Source organism: Colletotrichum truncatum, assembly GCF_014235925.2.
Source record: "Colletotrichum truncatum strain CMES1059 chromosome Unknown Contig_0004, whole genome shotgun sequence".
Classification (NCBI taxonomy): Eukaryota; Fungi; Ascomycota; class Sordariomycetes; order Glomerellales; family Glomerellaceae; genus Colletotrichum; species Colletotrichum truncatum.
The window spans coordinates 1,507,494-1,526,585 of NW_027222401.1; the positions used below are offsets into that span (position 1 = coordinate 1,507,494).

The following is a 19,092-nucleotide window of genomic DNA, read 5'->3' on the forward strand; positions in this document are numbered from 1 at the left end:
GGCCTTATCTGTTATCTTATCTACTATCTTCACGTGAAATTGCACCATCTTAGCTGCCGATAATGGAGCTTTGCCATCATAGCTACAGCTTACAAACCAGCCGAGGGAAGACTGGGAAAGGCGTCGATATATATATATCTTTGCGAGGGATCTTTGACCATATCCTGGATCTTTGCATAAGTCCAATTTATTATCTACAGTCATGAAGTGCCAGAAGCTTGCCTCGGCGGCACTTCGCCAGGTCCGTACACCTATTCCCCGGACCACAGCTCCGTCCGCTTTTCGGAGCTCCCCGCCTGTCACGGCCGTACCGCTTGGCGCCCGCCACTGCTCCCGACAATTCCACTCGAAGCCGGCGCGCAAGGCGTCGAGCAGCCCTGGCGATGCATCCAACCCAGCCATGGCGTTTCCATGCCTGGACGCCTTGGAGAATCGATCCGCAAGTCTCGAGGCGAGATACGAGTCGAGTGGCCCCGAGCCATCCTACACAGCCGGCGCGACCGAGATATACCACTGCAAAGACCCCCTCCTGCTCGACTGGGGCGGTGTTCTTCCCGAGTTCGATATCGCTTATGAGTCTTGGGGTGCGATGAATGCCGACAAGTCGAACGTTATCCTCCTGCACACTGGTCTGTCTGCTTCGTCTCACGCGCACTCGACAGAAAGCAACCCGAAACCCGGTTGGTGGGAAAAGTTCATTGGACCTGGTCTTGCTCTGGATACGGATAAATACCATGTTATCTGCACGAATGTTATTGGAGGTTGCTACGGTTCGACAGGACCGAGCAGTGTCGACCCGGCAGACGGCCAGCGATATGCGACGAGGTTTCCAATCTTGACCATGGAGGACATGGTGCGCGCGCAATTCCGCCTGCTTGATGGACTTGGCGTGGACAAGCTGTATGCCAGTGTTGGCTCCAGTATGGGTGGAATGCAGTCATTGGCCGCTGGTGTCCTGTTCCCCCACCGTGTCGGCAGGATTGCTTCTATTAGCGGTTGCGCCAGGAGTCACCCTTACAGCATCGCCATGCGCCACACGCAGCGGCAAGTGTTGATGATGGATCCTAACTGGAACAGAGGCTTCTACTATGGCAGAGTCCCTCCCCATGCCGGTATGAAGCTGGCAAGAGAGATTGCAACCGTCACCTACCGCTCGGGACCAGAGTGGGAGCAGCGGTTTGGCAGGAGGAGGGCAGACCCCAGCAAGCCGCCGGCGCTGTGCCCTGATTTCTTGATCGAGACCTACCTCGATCATGCAGGTGAGAAGTTCTGTCTGACCTACGATCCCAACAGTCTGCTCTACGTCAGCAAGGCGATGGACTTGTTTGATCTCGGCCGGGACAACCAGCTTGCCGCCAGCGCGAGGAGAGCAGAGCGTGAGAAGCTTCTTCAGTCCGGAGTTTCACCTGTTAGAAATGATGCCGCGTGCAGCCTGACTCTCCCCGAAATTCCCTACGAGGAGCAGCCCGAATCCAATGCTGGTGTTTCGGACCAGCCCGTGGAAGTATCCTCCAGACCTCCTGAAGATCTGATCGCTGGTCTCGCGCCTTTGAGAGATACTCCCGCGCTAGTCATTGGTGTTGCCAGCGACATTCTCTTCCCCGCTTGGCAGCAGAGGGAAATCGCTCAGTCCCTCAAGCTGTCTGGCAACAGAAACGTTGCACACGTGGAGTTGAGTGAGGAGATGAGTTTCTTTGGCCATGACACCTTCCTTTTGGATCTGAAGAACATTGGCGGAAACCTGAAGAACTTCTTGGGTTGATCAGACAAAATCCAACACCAAGGATACTATCGTCACCAGCTTCCAACGTAAATATCATGTATCAAAAGTTAATTGCATGCCATCCGGGAGTGTGTGAGGATGGAGGAGTTAAGGAGAGTGGCTTACATGGCTATTTAAGATTCGACCATACGTCATTTGTTACATTAGCACAGGTTTAGCGAAAAAGGCTTACTTTTATTCACAAGATTCTTCATTGTATTTATACGTAGGGTGACTACATTGCCAAGGTATGCAGCTCTGTATTACCTTTGGCGCTTGTCCGTTGTGCGGCGAAGGAAATGGAACACTGTCATTTTTCCTGGATCTTGTATATGGCACTTCTAGTGAGATATGCGCTGTGTATTTGACTTGCCTCAATGAGTTTCTTTCACTGGATAGGGAATGTCTTGCTATTGGATGGCCAATAATGAGCACTCAACTGAGCAAACTTGAGACCTGGCGCTCAATATTATTTAGGAAAGGTTACACAAAGGAAAGGGGATAGCCCCCAGACAGATAAGGTAGGTCAGGTAGGTAGGACGTGTGCCGCCTCGGTTAAACAGCGGGCTATGCATCAGCTATAGAGTGTGGGTGGTCCGGAGGTTCTGGTTTTACAGGTCCGGAAGATATGAATAAAGTTGAAGAGGAAACGCTGAATTAACTACACAGTGCAAGGTTTCCATTCAATAATGCGACTTGATTAAGTTACTTCTAACGCTTCTAAAAAGAAATGCATGCATATCAACAACCAAAAAGTTGATTGAAACCCCGTCTCTACTCTATTAATATCTTGGTTCTCCAGACCTACTACTTGAAGGTTCCGAAGGCTTGGGTTCAGACACGCTTTCACTGTTATCCGTGTCTCTCTTACTAGCATCATCAAGAGCATAGCTGGAGGAGTCATTCGAGCCCAACTTCTCGCGGCCAAAAATCAATCCTGGATGTCCCACGTTGAGACAAAATACGGCGATAACCATGACGCTACAGGACTGTCAGCCAATGCACCACACAACGTAAAGGAAGAGTTCTTACGATGATTCCAAAGCAATGAAAAGCGGTTGGTCCCGGAACCAGTGGCTGAAATAACCTTCATGCAATTCCACGATGCGGTAGACGCATCGGAGGAGGATGAAGAAAGTGCTGAGCCCCAAAAAGAGGAGAAAAAGCTTGAGCTTGCCACTCATCTTCGTCCGGCCCATGGAGCGGCTATATCTTATCATGTAGTCTGCGAACAGTGCCGAGAACACCAGCAGTGAGAAGACCTGAAAGACCAAGCCGGCCAAGGAAATGTTCACGCCGCGGTCAACAGCCTCCTTTGTGGTGCTAACTGATGACATGGCTCCGCCAACGGCCTGCAAAATGAGGGAGACGATATCGGCAGGAATAAAGATCCAGTAGAAGAGTTTCGGCTTGACACGGGATAGCGAGGGGTCTAGATGGTTAATTCTGTGCCGGGAAATTGATTAGTTGCTTTTTCGATGCCTCTGCGGACTTTGAACAGGGGTCATTTACGTTTGTGATAACAGGACGTAGATTGCTGCGGAAAAGAATACCGGCGCGACGGTAATACAAACTATCACGGCCGTTAGCGCCGAAAGTCCGCCAGTTTGTTGGCCAAAATGGAAGACGAACTGATTTGCATCAAAAAGCCCTGAAAGTCAAATGGGTTGTCGTATATCAAAAGCCGTCCGACATAGCCAACAATTTCCAGAACGCAGCCGCTTATCATGCTACCCATAAAACCCCATGTTCTCGACCGGATGCCCTGCACAGCATGTATTATCAAGGCGACTGAAAAGAAGGCGATAAAAACAGCGCTCGCGGGTACCGAGGGTCGGTATTGGAGGATACTCCATTCTATCGGGCAGAGTTCGAGGGTACAGTTAGCCTGTGGACCGAAAGCAATGAGGCCGTCGGGTAGTCGTGACATTTTGATGGGATCGAACAAAGATGCGTCGTTGGCATCATATCTCGCATGCGATGATGTAGGGCGGGTATCTATATATGTACTAGACTAGCCATTCGGTCCTTAGTATTATTAAAGAAGGATTAAAAAATAAAAATAAAAATAAAGGTGTGCGTGCCGACAGGCCCGATCTTCCGCAGGATTCGGCGTGAATGGGTATCCGACAATCACTAGCTTCGTCGCGTCAGAATGGTGGCTCAGACATGTTCGGAAGTGGTCCGCTGGCTGGCCGGTCTCTACACAACGTACCATACAGCAAGGCGGCATCTACTTAAGCCGCTAGCCTAGCCTGCTTCGTCGGGCGATGAAAACAACATTTTTAAGGGTGACAAAATCCGTAGCCACCATCCGGATGCCCCGGTCTTCAATGACGTTGAGATAATAAGCCGTGGTGGCGCAAAGGTGCATAATTGGGGCACTACTAATCCAGTTGACTGGGTGGGTTTTCAGTTAAGGCTTCAGCCGGTTACGCTGACATGTTTTATTCAATCGATGATTGGGTTGAGTTGAGTTAACGCGAAAAGAATCATTCATCTCTACGTTGCAGTCGACTGCCTGGTACAAATTTTTGATGAGATCCAATACAACAGAGGGCCAGGGAACCTCGTGGCTGCCCGAAGCTAAGATGGGGAGTGCACCAAGCTGTCGTCCAAACCCTTGGCTCATCCTTTCCTCAAACGGAAATAATGTCGCGACGCTAGCTTCGTGTGGGTCTCCCGTTCGCGTGGGTCGTCCGATTCCCGCTACTTCGTCTTTAACGTGGCCACTAAGGGCTGTGGCTAGGGAGACACTGAACGTGACACGAGCGCGTTTGCGGAATCTTATTGCGTATTCTCCAAGACTTTCTCGTTCTCTTACCATTGTCAACCATGTGAATAAAGCGGGACTAGATTAACTTTATCATGGGTGGACGCGAGAAATATGCCATATCCGGTTAAAACGTCGCGATAGAGCCTTGTTGCCCTCTTTTTGTTTACCGACATAGCTTTACCCCAACTCGATAAAGCCTTGAGCCTCAACACCGGGAGGCGCAGCGTAGCACACATGCCTGAAAAAGCCAAAATCTCGCGAAGGAAACTGGCTCAGTGACTCCCAAGTTCTTACGTCACTCTGGAATGCGAGAGGTTACGTGGCACATAAGTGCCCCCACACAGCCTTCTCCAGGACCTCGTATACCATGAACCTCTAGGCACTATGGAACTTACATTTTGCATATGCAATTGTCTTGCCAAGAGTCACTTTCTCATCCAGAGAGGTTACACAACTAGTTGGATCATAGCATCATCTAATTTTGGAAAGTTTGTCGTATATGTCGTGTAAAGATTGGCTACTTGGAACTACCAAAACAGCCGGCTCTTGATTATTATCCCCATAACTGTCAACATTAAACGTGTCAGAAAAGCTATATGACGACCAGTTCAATGACTTGAAACCGTTCTTGTTTAGTTACTAGATATGAATTGCTTGCTTGGGCGCATAATGTGCATCTGTTTCTCAATGGTTGACAACATTCGGTCGAAGATGCTGATTGATCAGGAGCTTGCACTGAGTGTGCACAGAGTAAAATTTAGACGGTAAAGTAGAGAGAAAGGAGACCTGAAGGTTCCACCTTTAACTCTAGCGTTTAATTCATGTTTGAGTGTGAAGATTCTGGAATTAATAAGAGTCTACGAAATACCTAGTGATGTTTGTTTTTCTCTACTTTCACTGAGGTTTTGTTATCGCCCTGTGAATTCCAAAGAATTTGGTGAGAGTTCCTTTCGATACAAAATTGGATGTTACCCCAATGAATGCGAGATGACTTCACTATTGGAAAGGCTGAAATCCTTGACTCGATAGCTACTCCCCCCCACAACACACACACACACACACACACACATTTGTTGATACCGAAGTCGTACATCTATCATTATGTTATTGCTGCCGTTACGATGTAGCATTCTTTACTAATGAACACTGCTGTTACGTTTGTCATACACAGAAGCTGGAAAGAGTAATGGGGGCAGAAGCCCTGATTGCCAGGCGCGGAATCGGGGACTCGGGGAATCGGGGGTCGGCGGTTGGTGGTCGGTGGTCGGTGGTCGGGGTCGGAGGTCTGTAGTCAGAAGGTAACACAGGCGGTACCGGTGGAACCAGCGCCTAGCAGGTGGCGAATGGAAACTTTAAAGATGGGTTGTCAATCCCAAAAGGGGATTAAGAGGCCCAGAGATGAATACAGTCACCATCATCTAACCTCTTCACTCTGCGCCGCACCTTCCTCTGACACTGATTGGTTTCACCCCGACTTGACGAAAATGGGTTTATCTCGCTTCTCTATGAGATATAAGGCTGGTTAGAAGGAACTATCGAATGAGAATACCAGGCATAAGAGAGCAGAGCCTCATCTGTGACAACCTTACGTAGCAACACACGGGCACAACCTCCACTATCCTCGTTCGCAGGCACCTTGCTGTTAAAGCCGGAACCTGATCAGAATGACTTGGGAGATACTGTAACCGGATGTCTTCAAAGGCATAAACTATCGTCGTTCATTGCGAGCGGAAATAGTAGAGACAAGCGCAAAACAAAAAGGACGAAACATTGAATTCGCCGTTTCCATGAGTTCTCTGTAAGGCAAGACAGTTTAAATGAAGTAGATATGAAATCTATAACCGTCTATTTAACGCTATTCGTAAGATATAACCAGTTGCTTTCCCAATCTCCTCTATAAACATTTGATTTTACCAAGCAATTTCTGCGAAGCCTGTGGTTGGTTGGGTTGCCAGTTCCCCAAAAGGTACACTTTAAACTCATCCGCCACATTGAACCCACGGCTCTGGACGGTGTCGAGGAATTTCAACATTCTCTGCTTCTCTGCCGCTGTAACCATCTCCCAGCCGACGAAGTCGGCAAATGGCAGGAAAAGGGCTAGGTCGAGCCCTAGTTTATCGATCATCTCCTCGACATGTCCGAGGACAGCCAAAGCCTGCTGATGCAGGACCTCATCAGACATGACGGGTAAATCACACATAAGTGACTGCCACGCATCGTGTTGAAACATGTGAGACAGCCCTGTAAGGGCCCAATTGTAGTAAGGACTAACGCTGGCAGAAACCCCGTCTTGTGGCCCTTCAGACAGCTGGATGAGGTTGGCGATCATACGGGACTGCAATGATGTAACTTCACAAACTATATCCAAGCCTTGTACTTTCAGGTCGATAAACTCTTTGGATACATCGGCTTCCTTCTGTGGCAGGAGTTTATGTGCTTCGATTTTGGATATCCAAGCCACAACCCTGATATCGTTAGATTTAAAAAAAAAAGAAGAAGAAACATGTCCACGTGTTTCAGTTACCCACCTTGGCTGTAAGTTTGCCCATTGCCACATGGAGGAAAGCAGGCCATCAAGTATTCGCGACTCCAAAGATGGACCCGTTACAACACGACCAGCTGGTTCCAACATGAGTGGTCGCGCCGGCCACGGCTCTGGAAGAACTTGCGGTTCAACGGGGTTTTCGACCCGGGCGATGGCAGAGAGAATGTCAAGAAACTTGAAAAAGCGAACTAAATCTCTCTCGAACGGAGTCCATGCGGAGGCTGGCTGGCTTTTGCTGTACGCCTTCAGAAACATTGAGATTCTCGAAAGCCATGTTTGGAAACGACCATCCTCTTGACATAACATTAGCTGTTACAGATTAGTTTAATGTTGAAAAAAAGAATTGATTTCAACTGTGCGGACCTCGACCACTGCTAGCAACATGGCGCTGATGAAAATGGGGGTAAACCTGGCTACTTCAGGCTTCTTCAGTTCCAGTTCGATAAGAGATCTCTGTCGCAGCCAGGTGTTCATGACTTTCCGCCTCTCTTTCGCATTGATATGTAGGACTTGGGGGTTCCGGCAACCGTACAAGGCTCCCACGATGGACAAAGTGCGGCTGACATTCTCGTCTTCATGAGACAAGGCTATCACGGCAGCGCCCCGTAAGACAGATGCTTGCATGAGAGAGCCCATCGCCTGGAAGTATGTACTGATGTACCGCCATGAGTCCTGTATCAAGGTTCTGGGGATTCTGGAAGGACCCCCTTGAGGCACGAACAGGAAGTTCGACGAGGCCTTGGAAGTGGTGCACTCGGAGCCGCGTGTAACACAGCTTGAACAAGGGCGGCCACCATCGCACTGCCCAAAATTAACACATTCATATTGCAATTTTATCTCGAAAAGATTGTGAAAAGATCTAGGTACCTTGATATGCGACTTTTTGCAAGGTGCACAGCGGTGCCCGACACGTCGCCGGTCAAGCTGCCCGCATGGCATTTGTTCGGCTGGGCTGTTGGGGGAACCACAAGTTGGAAAATCTGCCCACCATCGGACACGGAGGCCGTTTTTCGGGGAATATAGAACGTCAAGGGTGCCCGAAAGCTTCGGGGCTACAAATATGGATTTCGGAACGAGTGGAAGATTCTCACCGGTCAGGTAAGCCGCGGATACCGGGGGGGGGCATACGGAAGTTACGGGGCGATAACAAGTACGTTGTTGTGTGGCGCAGGCCATGATTACATCAGCCCATTTGCAGCTTTTGTTTGTTAGCGTGAGAAAAGGGGGCCCCATAGCCATTTTGGGTAGTGCTCGTAGGTAGCCCTGCGCGGGTGCAATATCGGTTGATAAAGTAAGAAGATATGTTGGTGAATGTTACACACCCGACACTATCGTTTTCTCGTCTTTTGAGTTCATCAATCTAATGAAGCGTATATCCGTCAATAGCACAAAGCTTCTTGTCGATATTATATAGTAAAGTTCTTGCAACAAACCTAAGCGGCATGCCGAGGATTATTTCATACGAAAAGTGCGGACTGCCAGCTGTGTCGTCTCAGTCCCACCCGATGGGAGTTACGAAAATGGTAGGTGCACATATTATAATGCCGATCGATAATGAATAAGCTTTCTGGAAGCAACGTGATGTCTCAATGGTTCTACATTCCAATCCGTATCAACACGTGTTTGCCCTGCTTAGTCACATCTCCTGCAATATCTGAAAACCAAGCCGGCCAATATGCCGCAGTCCAAGTCGGCGATTACTGTGGGGAAGGGAGAAGCAGCCCTGAACTGTTCACTAGCGCATGCCTCCCTGTTAGCCTATCTTGCGTGAATGGTACCGAACCCGAATCCTTCGGTTGGAATTAGGGACCCTCAGCCCTCTCATACCACTTCTGCCAGGATGCTGGTGGGTTTCAGCCTTTTGTTGATAGCCTACTATTGAGACTGAGTGATTGTCAATGATTTCGACCAGCTTAAAGCTTTCAAGCCTCTGTTCCTTCACACTCTCACAAGTTTGAGAGGTGCTGTTCCGAATCTCCTGCACGAAATAGGTGTTAATTTTAAACCAGCCCCAGCATGTTGCAACCCCCGAAGCCTCAATGGCTGCTGGCTGTTGTGAGAGATCACTTCTATTTGCTTGGTGTAGCTAGGCTGAGGCACAGTGCAGTTGTCGCCCCCGGGTTAGTGTGCAACTAATCAAGTCCTGGACCTCCGTATGGGCAGTGAATCCCCACCGACTTACTGGCCCTATGCGCCAAGGCGAACAGACAGGCGTAGAGAGACGCTGGTTGGGACAGATGGGAAAGGACCATGCATAAAGGGGCGGCGAATTAGGTGAAGGCTGACGGAGCATTTCTTATTGCGAGAGAAAGATAAGAAACGAGAAATGTCAGCTCGGTTATCGTCTGTATGATGGATGTGAGACATTCAACACAGCGGGAACACTCTCTTTTTGAATGGTTAAGACAAATAATTGCTGGATGCGCTCAACCAGAACGACAAAAACGCAGTCTCGAGTCACTTTCAAAAGACATTGACCGCCCCCCCGGCCGGTGAGAAAACAAGGAGTCCTTGTTTTCCTGCAATTCTGGACCTCATAATCGAACGGCTGTACCTGCAGAGGTGACCGCCCCAACCCCTGCAGACCTGCCTGTTTACTCCAACAAACAAGCAGCTAACCCTTGCTCAGCCCCTCATGGCCCGCCCACATTGACGCCCAGCCCAGTGGCCCCCTCCCCCCCCCTTGGCTGGCGAACCACTATCGACTTCTCGTACTCTCACAACCGGTCGCCTCGAACGTGTCTATCACACAACGAAAGGTACTTTTGGGGTTTTGTCCTTTTGATTTTTAAAATTGCGACTGAAAAGCTCAGCAAGCTAATGCAATCCTTCTGAGTGAAGTGACGTGTTCTATGTAAAAACAGACACAATCAGCCGTCTTTCTAGACTAGATGCCCGTGCTGAACATTAAATTCATACGGTAAGCTTAATGTGAAGATATACGAGTTCATAAACTAAGAGAAAGATCGACGACTTCCATATTGTTTGAATCTTTGCCTCCGAAAGGGGCGAGCCATCGGGCCCATTATTTAAACCTTCAAAGACGGCCAGGCCATGGGTTTTCATCTTAGTTGTCATATGGAGAACTCCGCGCGGCCTCGCAGTAATTGGCTGCACCGGCCTCCATGTGGTTCGGGTTTCTTCACAGGTCCGTTGGAAGAGGAGCATTCGAGGGGGGGGGGATCGTAAGGTGGGAGTCGGCGAAGCACCGGAGACGTCGGCGATATGAGTGCCGTATTAAGCTAGTTAATAAGGACCTGGAAGTGGGCTTCCATTGACTCATGCCAACATCGATTGGCCGGTTTGCGACTCATAAAATTATCCAAGAACAATTTGAAAAGTCTAACGGGCGGGGCACGGCAAACGGCCTTGACGACATGCCATCAACACTTACATTTGTGCGTTTCCCTTTAAAAAGGGCCCCGCCATAATATGTTAGTGATTCTCTTGGCACCTTTCGTGTGAGGCCAAAGGGCCTTGCCTGCTTTTGGCCATCCAGACGACATCACCAACAGAAAGGACAAATTTCTGCAGGCTTCAGGGTGCATTGACCTACTATTTTCGGGATTCCCATCCCATCTCCCGCCCTGCAGCTAAATGATGGGACTTTAGTACCTTCTCCATTTCCCAGAGACCCGGACAACTCTGCAGGCGCCAAGTCTCACTTGGCCAGGTTTCTTTTCTTTTCCACTGCAAGGCAGTGTGCGCCTCGCGAGGTCTCCCCTCCATGACTCGACCTTGTTTTGGCACTTGAGACTAAATATCCTTGCCTGTGAATCTTGGCAATTTAACGGGATGAACATGATGGAGACGTTGGCATCGGCTTCGCGCATAAGGGGGCACTGCAGACTTGGCATGGGAAAGATGGGATATATGGGAGCCCGCATGCCGTGACGCTTCGAGGAGGATCTTTTCTTTCTCTCTTTACAGCTCTCTGTCAGCCGCATTGTTGTTTTGACAGTGTCACTCACTCGTTATCTAACCACAAGTCATTCTTTATAATAATACTCAATAACTAGTCATTCGTTCTCTAACATGCATCTCAAGACCGTCACCGCCTCCCTCCTCGTGGCGGGAGCCGCCGCTTCTCCTTTCCGCCGCCAGACCTCCAACGAGACCTACTGCGACGATGAGCTCCCCGTTTCGAAGCCCACCACCACCTCTCACTACCCCCCGTTCCCCGTGAACACCACCATTCCCGGCGTTCCCTCTAACCCGGGTGGCAACCCTTCGTACCCGGGCAAGCCCACCAACCCTGGCGGCGAGACTCCCTCGTGGCCCGGCAAGCCTAACCCCGGTGGCAACAACCCTTCAAACCCGGGCAAGCCTTCCAACCCCGGTGGCGAGACTCCCTCATGGCCCGGAAAGCCCAACCCCGGCGGCAACAACCCTTCTAACCCGGGCAAGCCCTCCAACCCCGGCGGCGGCGAGACTCCCACCACGCCCGGCAAGCCCTCCAACCCCGGCCAGTCCCCCGCCTTCAGCCAGGCTGCCGACGATGAGTCTCCTTCCAAGGGTGATGACTCTTCTTACCCTGGCAAGCCCTCCGCTCCGGGCGCCTCCCAGCCCGCCAACCCCGGTGGTAACGGCAACAATCCTTCTAACCCGGGTAAGCCCACCAACCCCGGCGGCGAGACTCCCTCGTGGCCCGGAAAGCCCAACCCCGGTGGCAACAACCCTCCTTACCCGAGCAAGCCTTCCAACCCCGGCGGTAACTACCCTTCGCACCCCAGCAAGCCCGCCGTTCCCGGAGTTCCTAGCTACATTCCTTACCCCGTGAACACCTCCATCGCCTCCGTCACCCCCTCGTTCACTACCATCCCTGGCGTTGCCCTCCCCAGCGAGCCTGTCGTCAGCACCACCGTCCCCGTTAGCAGCAACGGTACCGCCTCGGTTCCCGTTCCCAGCTCTACCGCCCCGGCAACTACCATCCCCTACGGCGTTGCCATCACCAAGTGCACTGTCCCTGGTGACTTTGCCCTCACCTTCGATGACGGTCCTTTCACTTACACCGACCACGTCCTCGACCTTCTTGCTGAGGCTGGTGCCAAGGCTACCTTCTTCGTCAACGGAGAGAACTTTGGCAACATCAACGATTTCCAGGGTGCCATCAAGCGCATGGTTGCCGACGGTCACCAGATCGGCTCTCACACGTACAGCCACCCTGATCTTTCCACTCTGGGCGACGCCGACATCATTCCCGAGATGACCTCGCTTGAGGATGCTCTCATCAACATCATCGGAAAGTACCCCACGTACATGCGCCCTCCCTACTTCAGCTGGAACGACAACACTCTCTCCATCCTCAAGGCTCTTGAGTACCACGTCATCCACGCCGATGTTGACTCCCTCGACTACGCCAACAAGGAACCCCTTGGCAACCTGACCAGTGTCGGTATCTTCGAGAAGGGCGTTGACGCCGGTGGCTCCATTGCCCTGGCCCACGAGGTTAGTAGATCTGCAAGCCGTTTCATCAAGTTAGTCTTCTAACAATATTACAGGTTCACCAGAACACCGCCGAGTACCTCGTCCCTGAGTTCCTCCGTATCATCAAGGAGAAGAACCTCCGTGCTGTCACCGTCGGTGAGTGCCTTGGCGACCCTGAGGCCAACTGGTACAGAACCAAGCGCACTTCCACCCCCACTGCCACCGCCTCCAAGATTGTCGTTTCCATCACCAGCACCTCCACCCCCACTGGTGTGATTGGACCTGATGGCGCTTGCGGCGGCTCTGAGGGCTACGTCTGCCAAGCCGGCTTCTGCTGCTCTGAGTACGGATTCTGCGGTTCTTCTCAGGCCTACTGCGGTACCGGTTGCCAGCCTCTCTTCGGTGTTTGCGGTGCTGCTGCTCCCGTCCCCTCCGGCGGCGGCTCTTCCGCTTCCGTCTCCGCCAGCGCCCCTGCCGCCACCAAGACTGGTGGTGTCAGCCCTGACAGCTCTTGCGGTGGTGAGAACGGCTACACCTGCCCCGGCACCACTTGCTGCTCTGAGTACGGATTCTGCGGCACCACCACCGCTCACTGCGGTACTGGTTGCCAGCCTCTCTTCGGTACCTGCGGCTCCGCTGCCCCCGCTCCCTCTGGTGCCTCTGCCACCGCTAGCGCTCCTGCCGCTACCCAGACCTCCGGTGGCATCAGCCCCGACAGCTCTTGCGGCGGTGACAAGGGATACACCTGCCCTGACAGCACTTGCTGCTCCGAGTACGGATTCTGCGGTACTACCACTGCCCACTGCGGTACCGGCTGCCAGCCCCTGTTCGGCAAGTGCACCTAAACCAAAAAACAAGGCTTCGTAGTGTCTTTTTGAGAGTTTTGGCCTGATGTAATCACCGGAACTTGGGGTGGTTTTGGTTTGGACTAATATCTTTTTTCCTATTTATATCCTGTAGACTTTTTGTATAGCGAATAAAGTTGTACTTACTTCATCAGTGATATATAGCCTTCTCAAACCAATGCAAAACTAGACAACTTGGCATCCATTCTATGTCCAAAACTCAGCAAGTGACATTCCCAGGGTAATGCGATGAACAAGCAAGAGTAATTGAGGTTTGTCCTGGATTTCACTCAGCTCTGCAAATCTTTCAGCAAGTGGTGAACCAACGGCCGAGTCATAGATCTCCAGTAACATCATATATGAGACGCCTTGGTAAAAAGACGACCAATTGCAGCACCGCGTACGGAAGTGCCGTTGCAGCTGAATAAATTAGTCAATGTCTGGTTTGTGGTGCTACAATATAGTCGGGACAATGTTGTTTACGTCCCCAGTAACTAAATGTGTGCCGGGGGGCCTTGGCTACGGCCAACTTACCCAACGTAACGTTCACTAGGCGAGCCTAGGCGGGAATTGCCTAGAATGATGCATCGGGATTATCCGATCCACGCTGCATACCTCATCTGGAAGGCCTTTTGAGCTTGACCAGCAGGGGGGGGTGTGTTTTGACGTATGATTCGCATCTCGCGCTGCTTTGTAGCCCGAATGCGTCCCAAGTCCACCAGTCAACGGTCGACGATGGTGGTGTACTGGTAGAAAGACCGGTGTTCTGCTGTGTGTATTGGTGGAAACATTATCTTGCATCTAATCGAGATTGGCGAGTATCTCGTTTCCGGGTTTTATAAAGGGGGTTTACGCTGATGATCCTTCTGCACGACAATTTAGTCGTCGAATACAACGTAATTTATGTATGCCATAGAACACCGAGAAGGCTAAAGCTCAGTGTAACATGATGACATAGCAAAAGCTGAATGATTATCTAGAGAACGAAGAGGGGAAATGTGACTGGATCCTCGGGGCTACTGAAGAGATGGCTACAGTTGCTGGTATGAATTTGGATTTTGAGATGCGCAATATGGGGGGGGGAGGTCTAGGTTCGAGGCATCTCTGGATGTTACGGAAGCCCACATCATCACAACTTGGTGGAATTCCAGCGCTAGTTCATCTCCCCCGCTATCGTCGCATGACATTGTTCTGAAGCATGAAAAACTGGCCTTCGGTATCGTGGGCCATTGGCTTCGGGATAGTTTTGCCTCGGGACAGTATGAGAACCTGTCTCTAAGTCAGCCTAACCTCTTTAAAAGCCTTCATAATTCGACAAGTATTTCGATTGTTAGAAAATCACACCCTCATACTTGACTATTCTGTTGGCAGCCTGTAAACATGTGGCTGAATCTGTTCATTGGGCGTTCCTTCCTCTTCCTCTTGTTGTGGGGCACATACCTTTTAGTCTCTGCTTCAAAACCTCATGATGCCGCCTCCAAAGCAGTGTATACCTGTACCGTTCCAGCAAACAATGACGGTACCGACGACTCCCCGGCGATACTAGACGCATTCAAGGAGTGCCGCAAGAATCGTCGCATTGTTTTTTCAAACACAACATATCACATCCGCCGTATGATGACCACGACGGATTTGGAGAATACTCAGATCGAGATCCACGGTACCTTGTTGGTATGGTTGTTTTCAGTGAAAACCGAAATAGAGAGATTCCCCATCACTGACATTTAATTCTAGTGGAGTGATGACACGGACTACTGGCTAAGCAACCCCCAGCCTACTGGTTTCCAAAATGGCTCTGCCGCTTGGTTTCTAGGCGGTAAAAACATCACCGTGGATGGTTTTGGTTACGGGACTTTGGATGGAAATGGCCAAGTCTGGTATATCTACGCCTGAGCCTTACCATTGTTCTTAGGACATGGGTTAACACTAACATGCAATTAGGTACAATCTCGTCAAGGGGCAGTCCATGTATCCGGATCGACCACACGCTCTGGCAATCTGGAAAGCAACGGACATGACGGTACGCAATCTTCGCATGGTTCAAAGCCAAATGTGGACCATGGCAATCATGTGGTCGAAGAATGTCCTCTTTGACGGGGTCTACATCAACAGCACTTCATCTAATGGCTACCCCGCCAGAAACACTGACGGAGCAGATACCATCAATTCGGACCATATCACCTTCCGCAACATGTACATCCGAAACGGAGACGACGCCATCGCCATAAAGGGCAACTCTACTAATATCTTGATCGAGGACTCCACCCTTGACCGTTCTCTTGGCATTGCATTCGGTAGTCTCGGCCAGTATAAAGGCGAATTCGAACGCGTCGAGAACGTTACTGTTCGCCGAATTAAGGGCTTCAAAACTCGACACGGCGCCTACGTCAAGACGTGGACGGGTGACCAAGTATCCTACCCACCGAATGGTGGTGGAGGGGGGATTGGCTGTAAGTCTTTTGGTTGTGATCATCATAACAGAACATCAATTAATCTGAAATACCCATAATAGACCTTCGGAACGCAAGTGAGTTTTGATACTCTTCGCTACCTGTGAAACTTTTATCACTAATATCATTCCAGCCTTGACCGACTTCAATCTGACGCAAGTGCAGCAAGCGCCATTCGTAATCGGGCAATGCACAAGCTTTAGCGAGAGCAGCACCTACAAAATCTCGGACATGGTGGTTCGTGAGTGGATAGGGGATGGGGCCTCTAGTTATGTTGCAGACATGGATTGTAGCAAAGGGGCGGGCGGCTGCGAAGACATTACCATCGAAGCTGTCAATCTGAAAAACACGACCACCGGGGCCGCTGTTGCACGATATCGGTGCAGAGATGTTGCTAGTTTGCGTGGCTTCGAGTGCAGTTAGGATGGCATACTTTGCGACTGGGCAATCGGTCTTATGCTCATGGCTCTAGCATAGAGCGGCCATCTGTATGCAAATGATTCGGTTTGCTTATAGGACCAGCTGTAAAATGTTGAAACCGGAACTCCTTCAATCATTATGACAGTGCCAACCCCCTTCCTATTGAATAACTTTCAGCACACTCATAACTTTGTGCCAGAGTCAAATCCTGCTCTGCCATAAAGACTTTAGAGATATACACTTTGGATTTGCGTGCTGTGACAGACTTGACAGCCATGTGAGACAAGTTGGCATCTTTAGCTACCTTAGTTAGTGCACATATCTGCGAGCGGATACTCAAGTCATAAGGCCCAATTCTCTTGTCCACGACGTTTGTTACTACAACCCAAACTGGGGTTGCCTCGCAAATAATTCTCTCATCAGAAATTTTAATAATGATGCCTGAGCCTAGGCGTTGCCTTTTGCTCGAATCTGGAGCCGTGATGGAAATGTTATTGTCATTCCGATGTCTTTTACTCACCACATAAATGGCATTTTTCTCTTTGTACTAAGCTCACTGACGAATCCAAGTTGACAATTCAGCAGTTTACGTTATTGTGGTTTACAACTCTTCTTAGGTTGTCGACATCTTTTACGCAACATGAATGTTGGTAGTCGCCGTGACTTGCTCAGCAGCCCCTCATCAGCGGGGTGGGGCTCGACTCAAGACAAGATTCGCAGAAAATGGTACCATCGGCCACTTTTTTGACCTCTCAACAAAACCCGCAACTTTACCTCTCACAGCACCTTGGGTATCCGATTGCTTGACCATCTTTGACTAAACAGAAGTATGGCATCCGGACCATCACTCCTCACCAACTACATAGCCTTTCAAAGGCGAGATGGCACTCCCCCGCAGATCGGCCACCTTGACCAAGGGCAGAAGACCATTCAGCCACTAGCTTTCCTCTCTGGCTCACCGGTGGAAACATTGTATCAAGTCATCGAGGCTGGTTCGCACCAGATTACAGCTGCCAGTGGTCCTGCGATACCCCTCAAAGATGTCAAGATTCTCCCGCCGGTCTCAGGGCGGGATGTCCTAGCTGTTGGCAAGAATTACATGGAACACGCAAAAGAGTTCAACAGTTCAGGCTACGATAGTTCAGATAAGGTCGACAAGCCTAGCCACCCGGTCATATTCACCAAAAGAGCTACCTCGATAATCGCTCATGGAGACGACATTTTCCTGCACAAAGGCTTCACCGAGAGCGCTGACTACGAAGGTGAAATCGGTGTGATTATTGGTAAAGCAGGGTTTCGCGTCAATGAAGCGGATGCTTGGGACTATGTCTGGGGTTACACTATTATTAACGACCTGACTGCGAGAGAGAGGCAACGGGATCATAAGCAGTTTTATATCGGAAAGTCGCCTGACAATTTTTGTCCTATGGTAAGGCTGCCAACCGAGACATCTCAAGTCACAGTGGCTAATAGATAGCTAGGGCCCCGTTGCTGTGCCGAAGGAGGACCTACCCAAAACCCTCCGAATCCAAACCCATGTCAACGGAGAGCTTCGCCAGAATGCGACCACGGAGGATCTCATCTTTTCCATCCCGCATCTTATTAGCACGCTTTCAGCCGGCACGACTTTGCAGCCTGGAGATGTGCTCGCCACGGGAACAGTAAGCATTTTCTCACGAACCTTTATGTTTACCATGCTTACAATAATCCAAGCCCGCTGGTGTCGGAATTGGACGCAATCCTCCCATATTTCTCCAACACGGCGATGAAATCTCCATTTCCATTGATGGTATCGGCACTTTGACGAACAAAGTTTCGGAAAATGTCTCAGTCAACACAACGGCCAAGCGGTTTTCCTCTCAGTCGGCTTTCCAACTTACCAACGCAGCAAGATCAATCCAAGGAACAGCTGGTTTAGTCTCTGTCAATTCTAAGCTTCTCAACTATCAACGTCTTGGAAACGGGAAGGAGATCATAATATTCGTTCATGGCATTGGCTCAACAAAGGAGTTTTGGACGCCACTGATCTCAACGTTGAATACCCAAGACTCGGCAACAGCACACATCTTTGATTTCGAAGGCCATGGTCTCAGTCCGACACACCCTCTTAGCGAGCTGTCTATTGCATCCTTGACTGCGGATCTAGCTGGAATCTTTGAACTCGCGGGGGTTTCCGATCAGTCTTCGGCCACGTTGGTCGGACACTCGATGGGGTCTCTCATCGCTGCTAAGTTCGCTCTTGATCATCCGTCTTTGGTCAAGAAGTTGATACTCATCGGTCCACCACCCTCTCCATTCCCAAGAGTTGCTGTCGAAACACTACTTTCCACCGCAGCCTTAGTAAGAACCCAGGGAATCAGCGCCATCCTTGAAAAGAGCGTGTCAAGCGGACTCTCCGAGCACACGAAGACGAAAAACCCACTTGCCGTGGCTGCAGTACGACTGAGTCTGTTGGGTCAGGATCCCGAGGCGTACGCCAAGGCAATATCAGCACTGGCTAAGTTCGAGGAGTCTTTGGCTTTGGAGAAGTTGGAAGCCGAAACGCTGATAATCTCTGGTGAACACGATGTGTTATCAACTCCCGCCGTTGGTCAGGATTACGCTAGCAGGATACCCAAGTCCAATCACGTTGTGTTACCGAATACAGGGCACTGGTACGTGTTTGAGGATGTGGCAGGGGTAGTGAAAAGTTTACAAGACTTCTTGTGAACTCGGACGCGCGGATGTGATACGAAGGGTAACACCTGCATGTTGAAGCAATGTTTCCACAGAGGTTATGTAGAAAGATTGAGCATGAGCAGCATGATCTCGAGTTACTTTTCCAGCGTAAGAGCTCGCTGTATTCTTCTCTTTTAGAAATCTGTGGT

General features: G+C 50.4%; 6 protein-coding genes across 6 annotated transcripts; 4 read left to right on the forward strand and 2 right to left on the reverse strand.

The window, feature by feature from the left end:
* Positions 1–202: 202 nt before the first annotated feature.
* On the forward strand, positions 203–1,762 carry CTRU02_207215 (homoserine O-acetyltransferase; the record flags this gene model as incomplete). The annotated part of the gene is made up of 1 exon (XM_036719401.1): positions 203–1,762. The coding sequence occupies one exon, from the start codon at positions 203–205 to the stop codon at positions 1,760–1,762; it is 1,560 nt and encodes a 519-aa protein (XP_036589108.1).
* A 782-nt stretch (positions 1,763–2,544) lies between these two features.
* CTRU02_207216 (parasitic phase-specific protein psp-1) lies at positions 2,545–3,692 on the reverse strand (the record flags this gene model as incomplete). The annotated part of the gene is made up of 4 exons (XM_036719400.1): positions 2,545–2,743; positions 2,795–3,220; positions 3,275–3,335; positions 3,395–3,692. 4 exons carry the CDS (start codon positions 3,690–3,692, stop codon positions 2,545–2,547), a joined length of 984 nt encoding a protein of 327 aa, XP_036589107.1.
* A 2,740-nt stretch (positions 3,693–6,432) lies between these two features.
* On the reverse strand, positions 6,433–8,022 carry CTRU02_207217 (transcription factor thi1; the record flags this gene model as incomplete). The annotated part of the gene is made up of 4 exons (XM_036719399.2): positions 6,433–7,003; positions 7,067–7,392; positions 7,447–7,884; positions 7,951–8,022. 4 exons carry the CDS (start codon positions 8,020–8,022, stop codon positions 6,433–6,435), a joined length of 1,407 nt encoding a protein of 468 aa, XP_036589106.2.
* Positions 8,023–11,118: 3,096 nt separating this feature from the next.
* Positions 11,119–13,355, forward strand: CTRU02_207218 (polysaccharide deacetylase family protein; the record flags this gene model as incomplete). The annotated part of the gene is made up of 2 exons (XM_036719398.1): positions 11,119–12,531; positions 12,585–13,355. The coding sequence occupies 2 exons, from the start codon at positions 11,119–11,121 to the stop codon at positions 13,353–13,355; spliced, it is 2,184 nt and encodes a 727-aa protein (XP_036589105.1).
* Positions 13,356–14,735: 1,380 nt separating this feature from the next.
* Positions 14,736–16,228, forward strand: CTRU02_207219 (polygalacturonase; the record flags this gene model as incomplete). The annotated part of the gene is made up of 4 exons (XM_070204854.1): positions 14,736–15,026; positions 15,090–15,232; positions 15,297–15,805; positions 15,903–16,228. The coding sequence occupies 4 exons, from the start codon at positions 14,736–14,738 to the stop codon at positions 16,226–16,228; spliced, it is 1,269 nt and encodes a 422-aa protein (XP_070061387.1).
* Positions 16,229–17,054: 826 nt separating this feature from the next.
* CTRU02_207220 (fumarylacetoacetate hydrolase) lies at positions 17,055–18,934 on the forward strand (the record flags this gene model as incomplete). Its single annotated transcript, XM_036719396.1, has 3 exons — positions 17,055–17,654; positions 17,707–17,886; positions 17,939–18,934. 3 exons carry the CDS (start codon positions 17,055–17,057, stop codon positions 18,932–18,934), a joined length of 1,776 nt encoding a protein of 591 aa, XP_036589103.1.
* Positions 18,935–19,092: the final 158 nt, after the last annotated feature.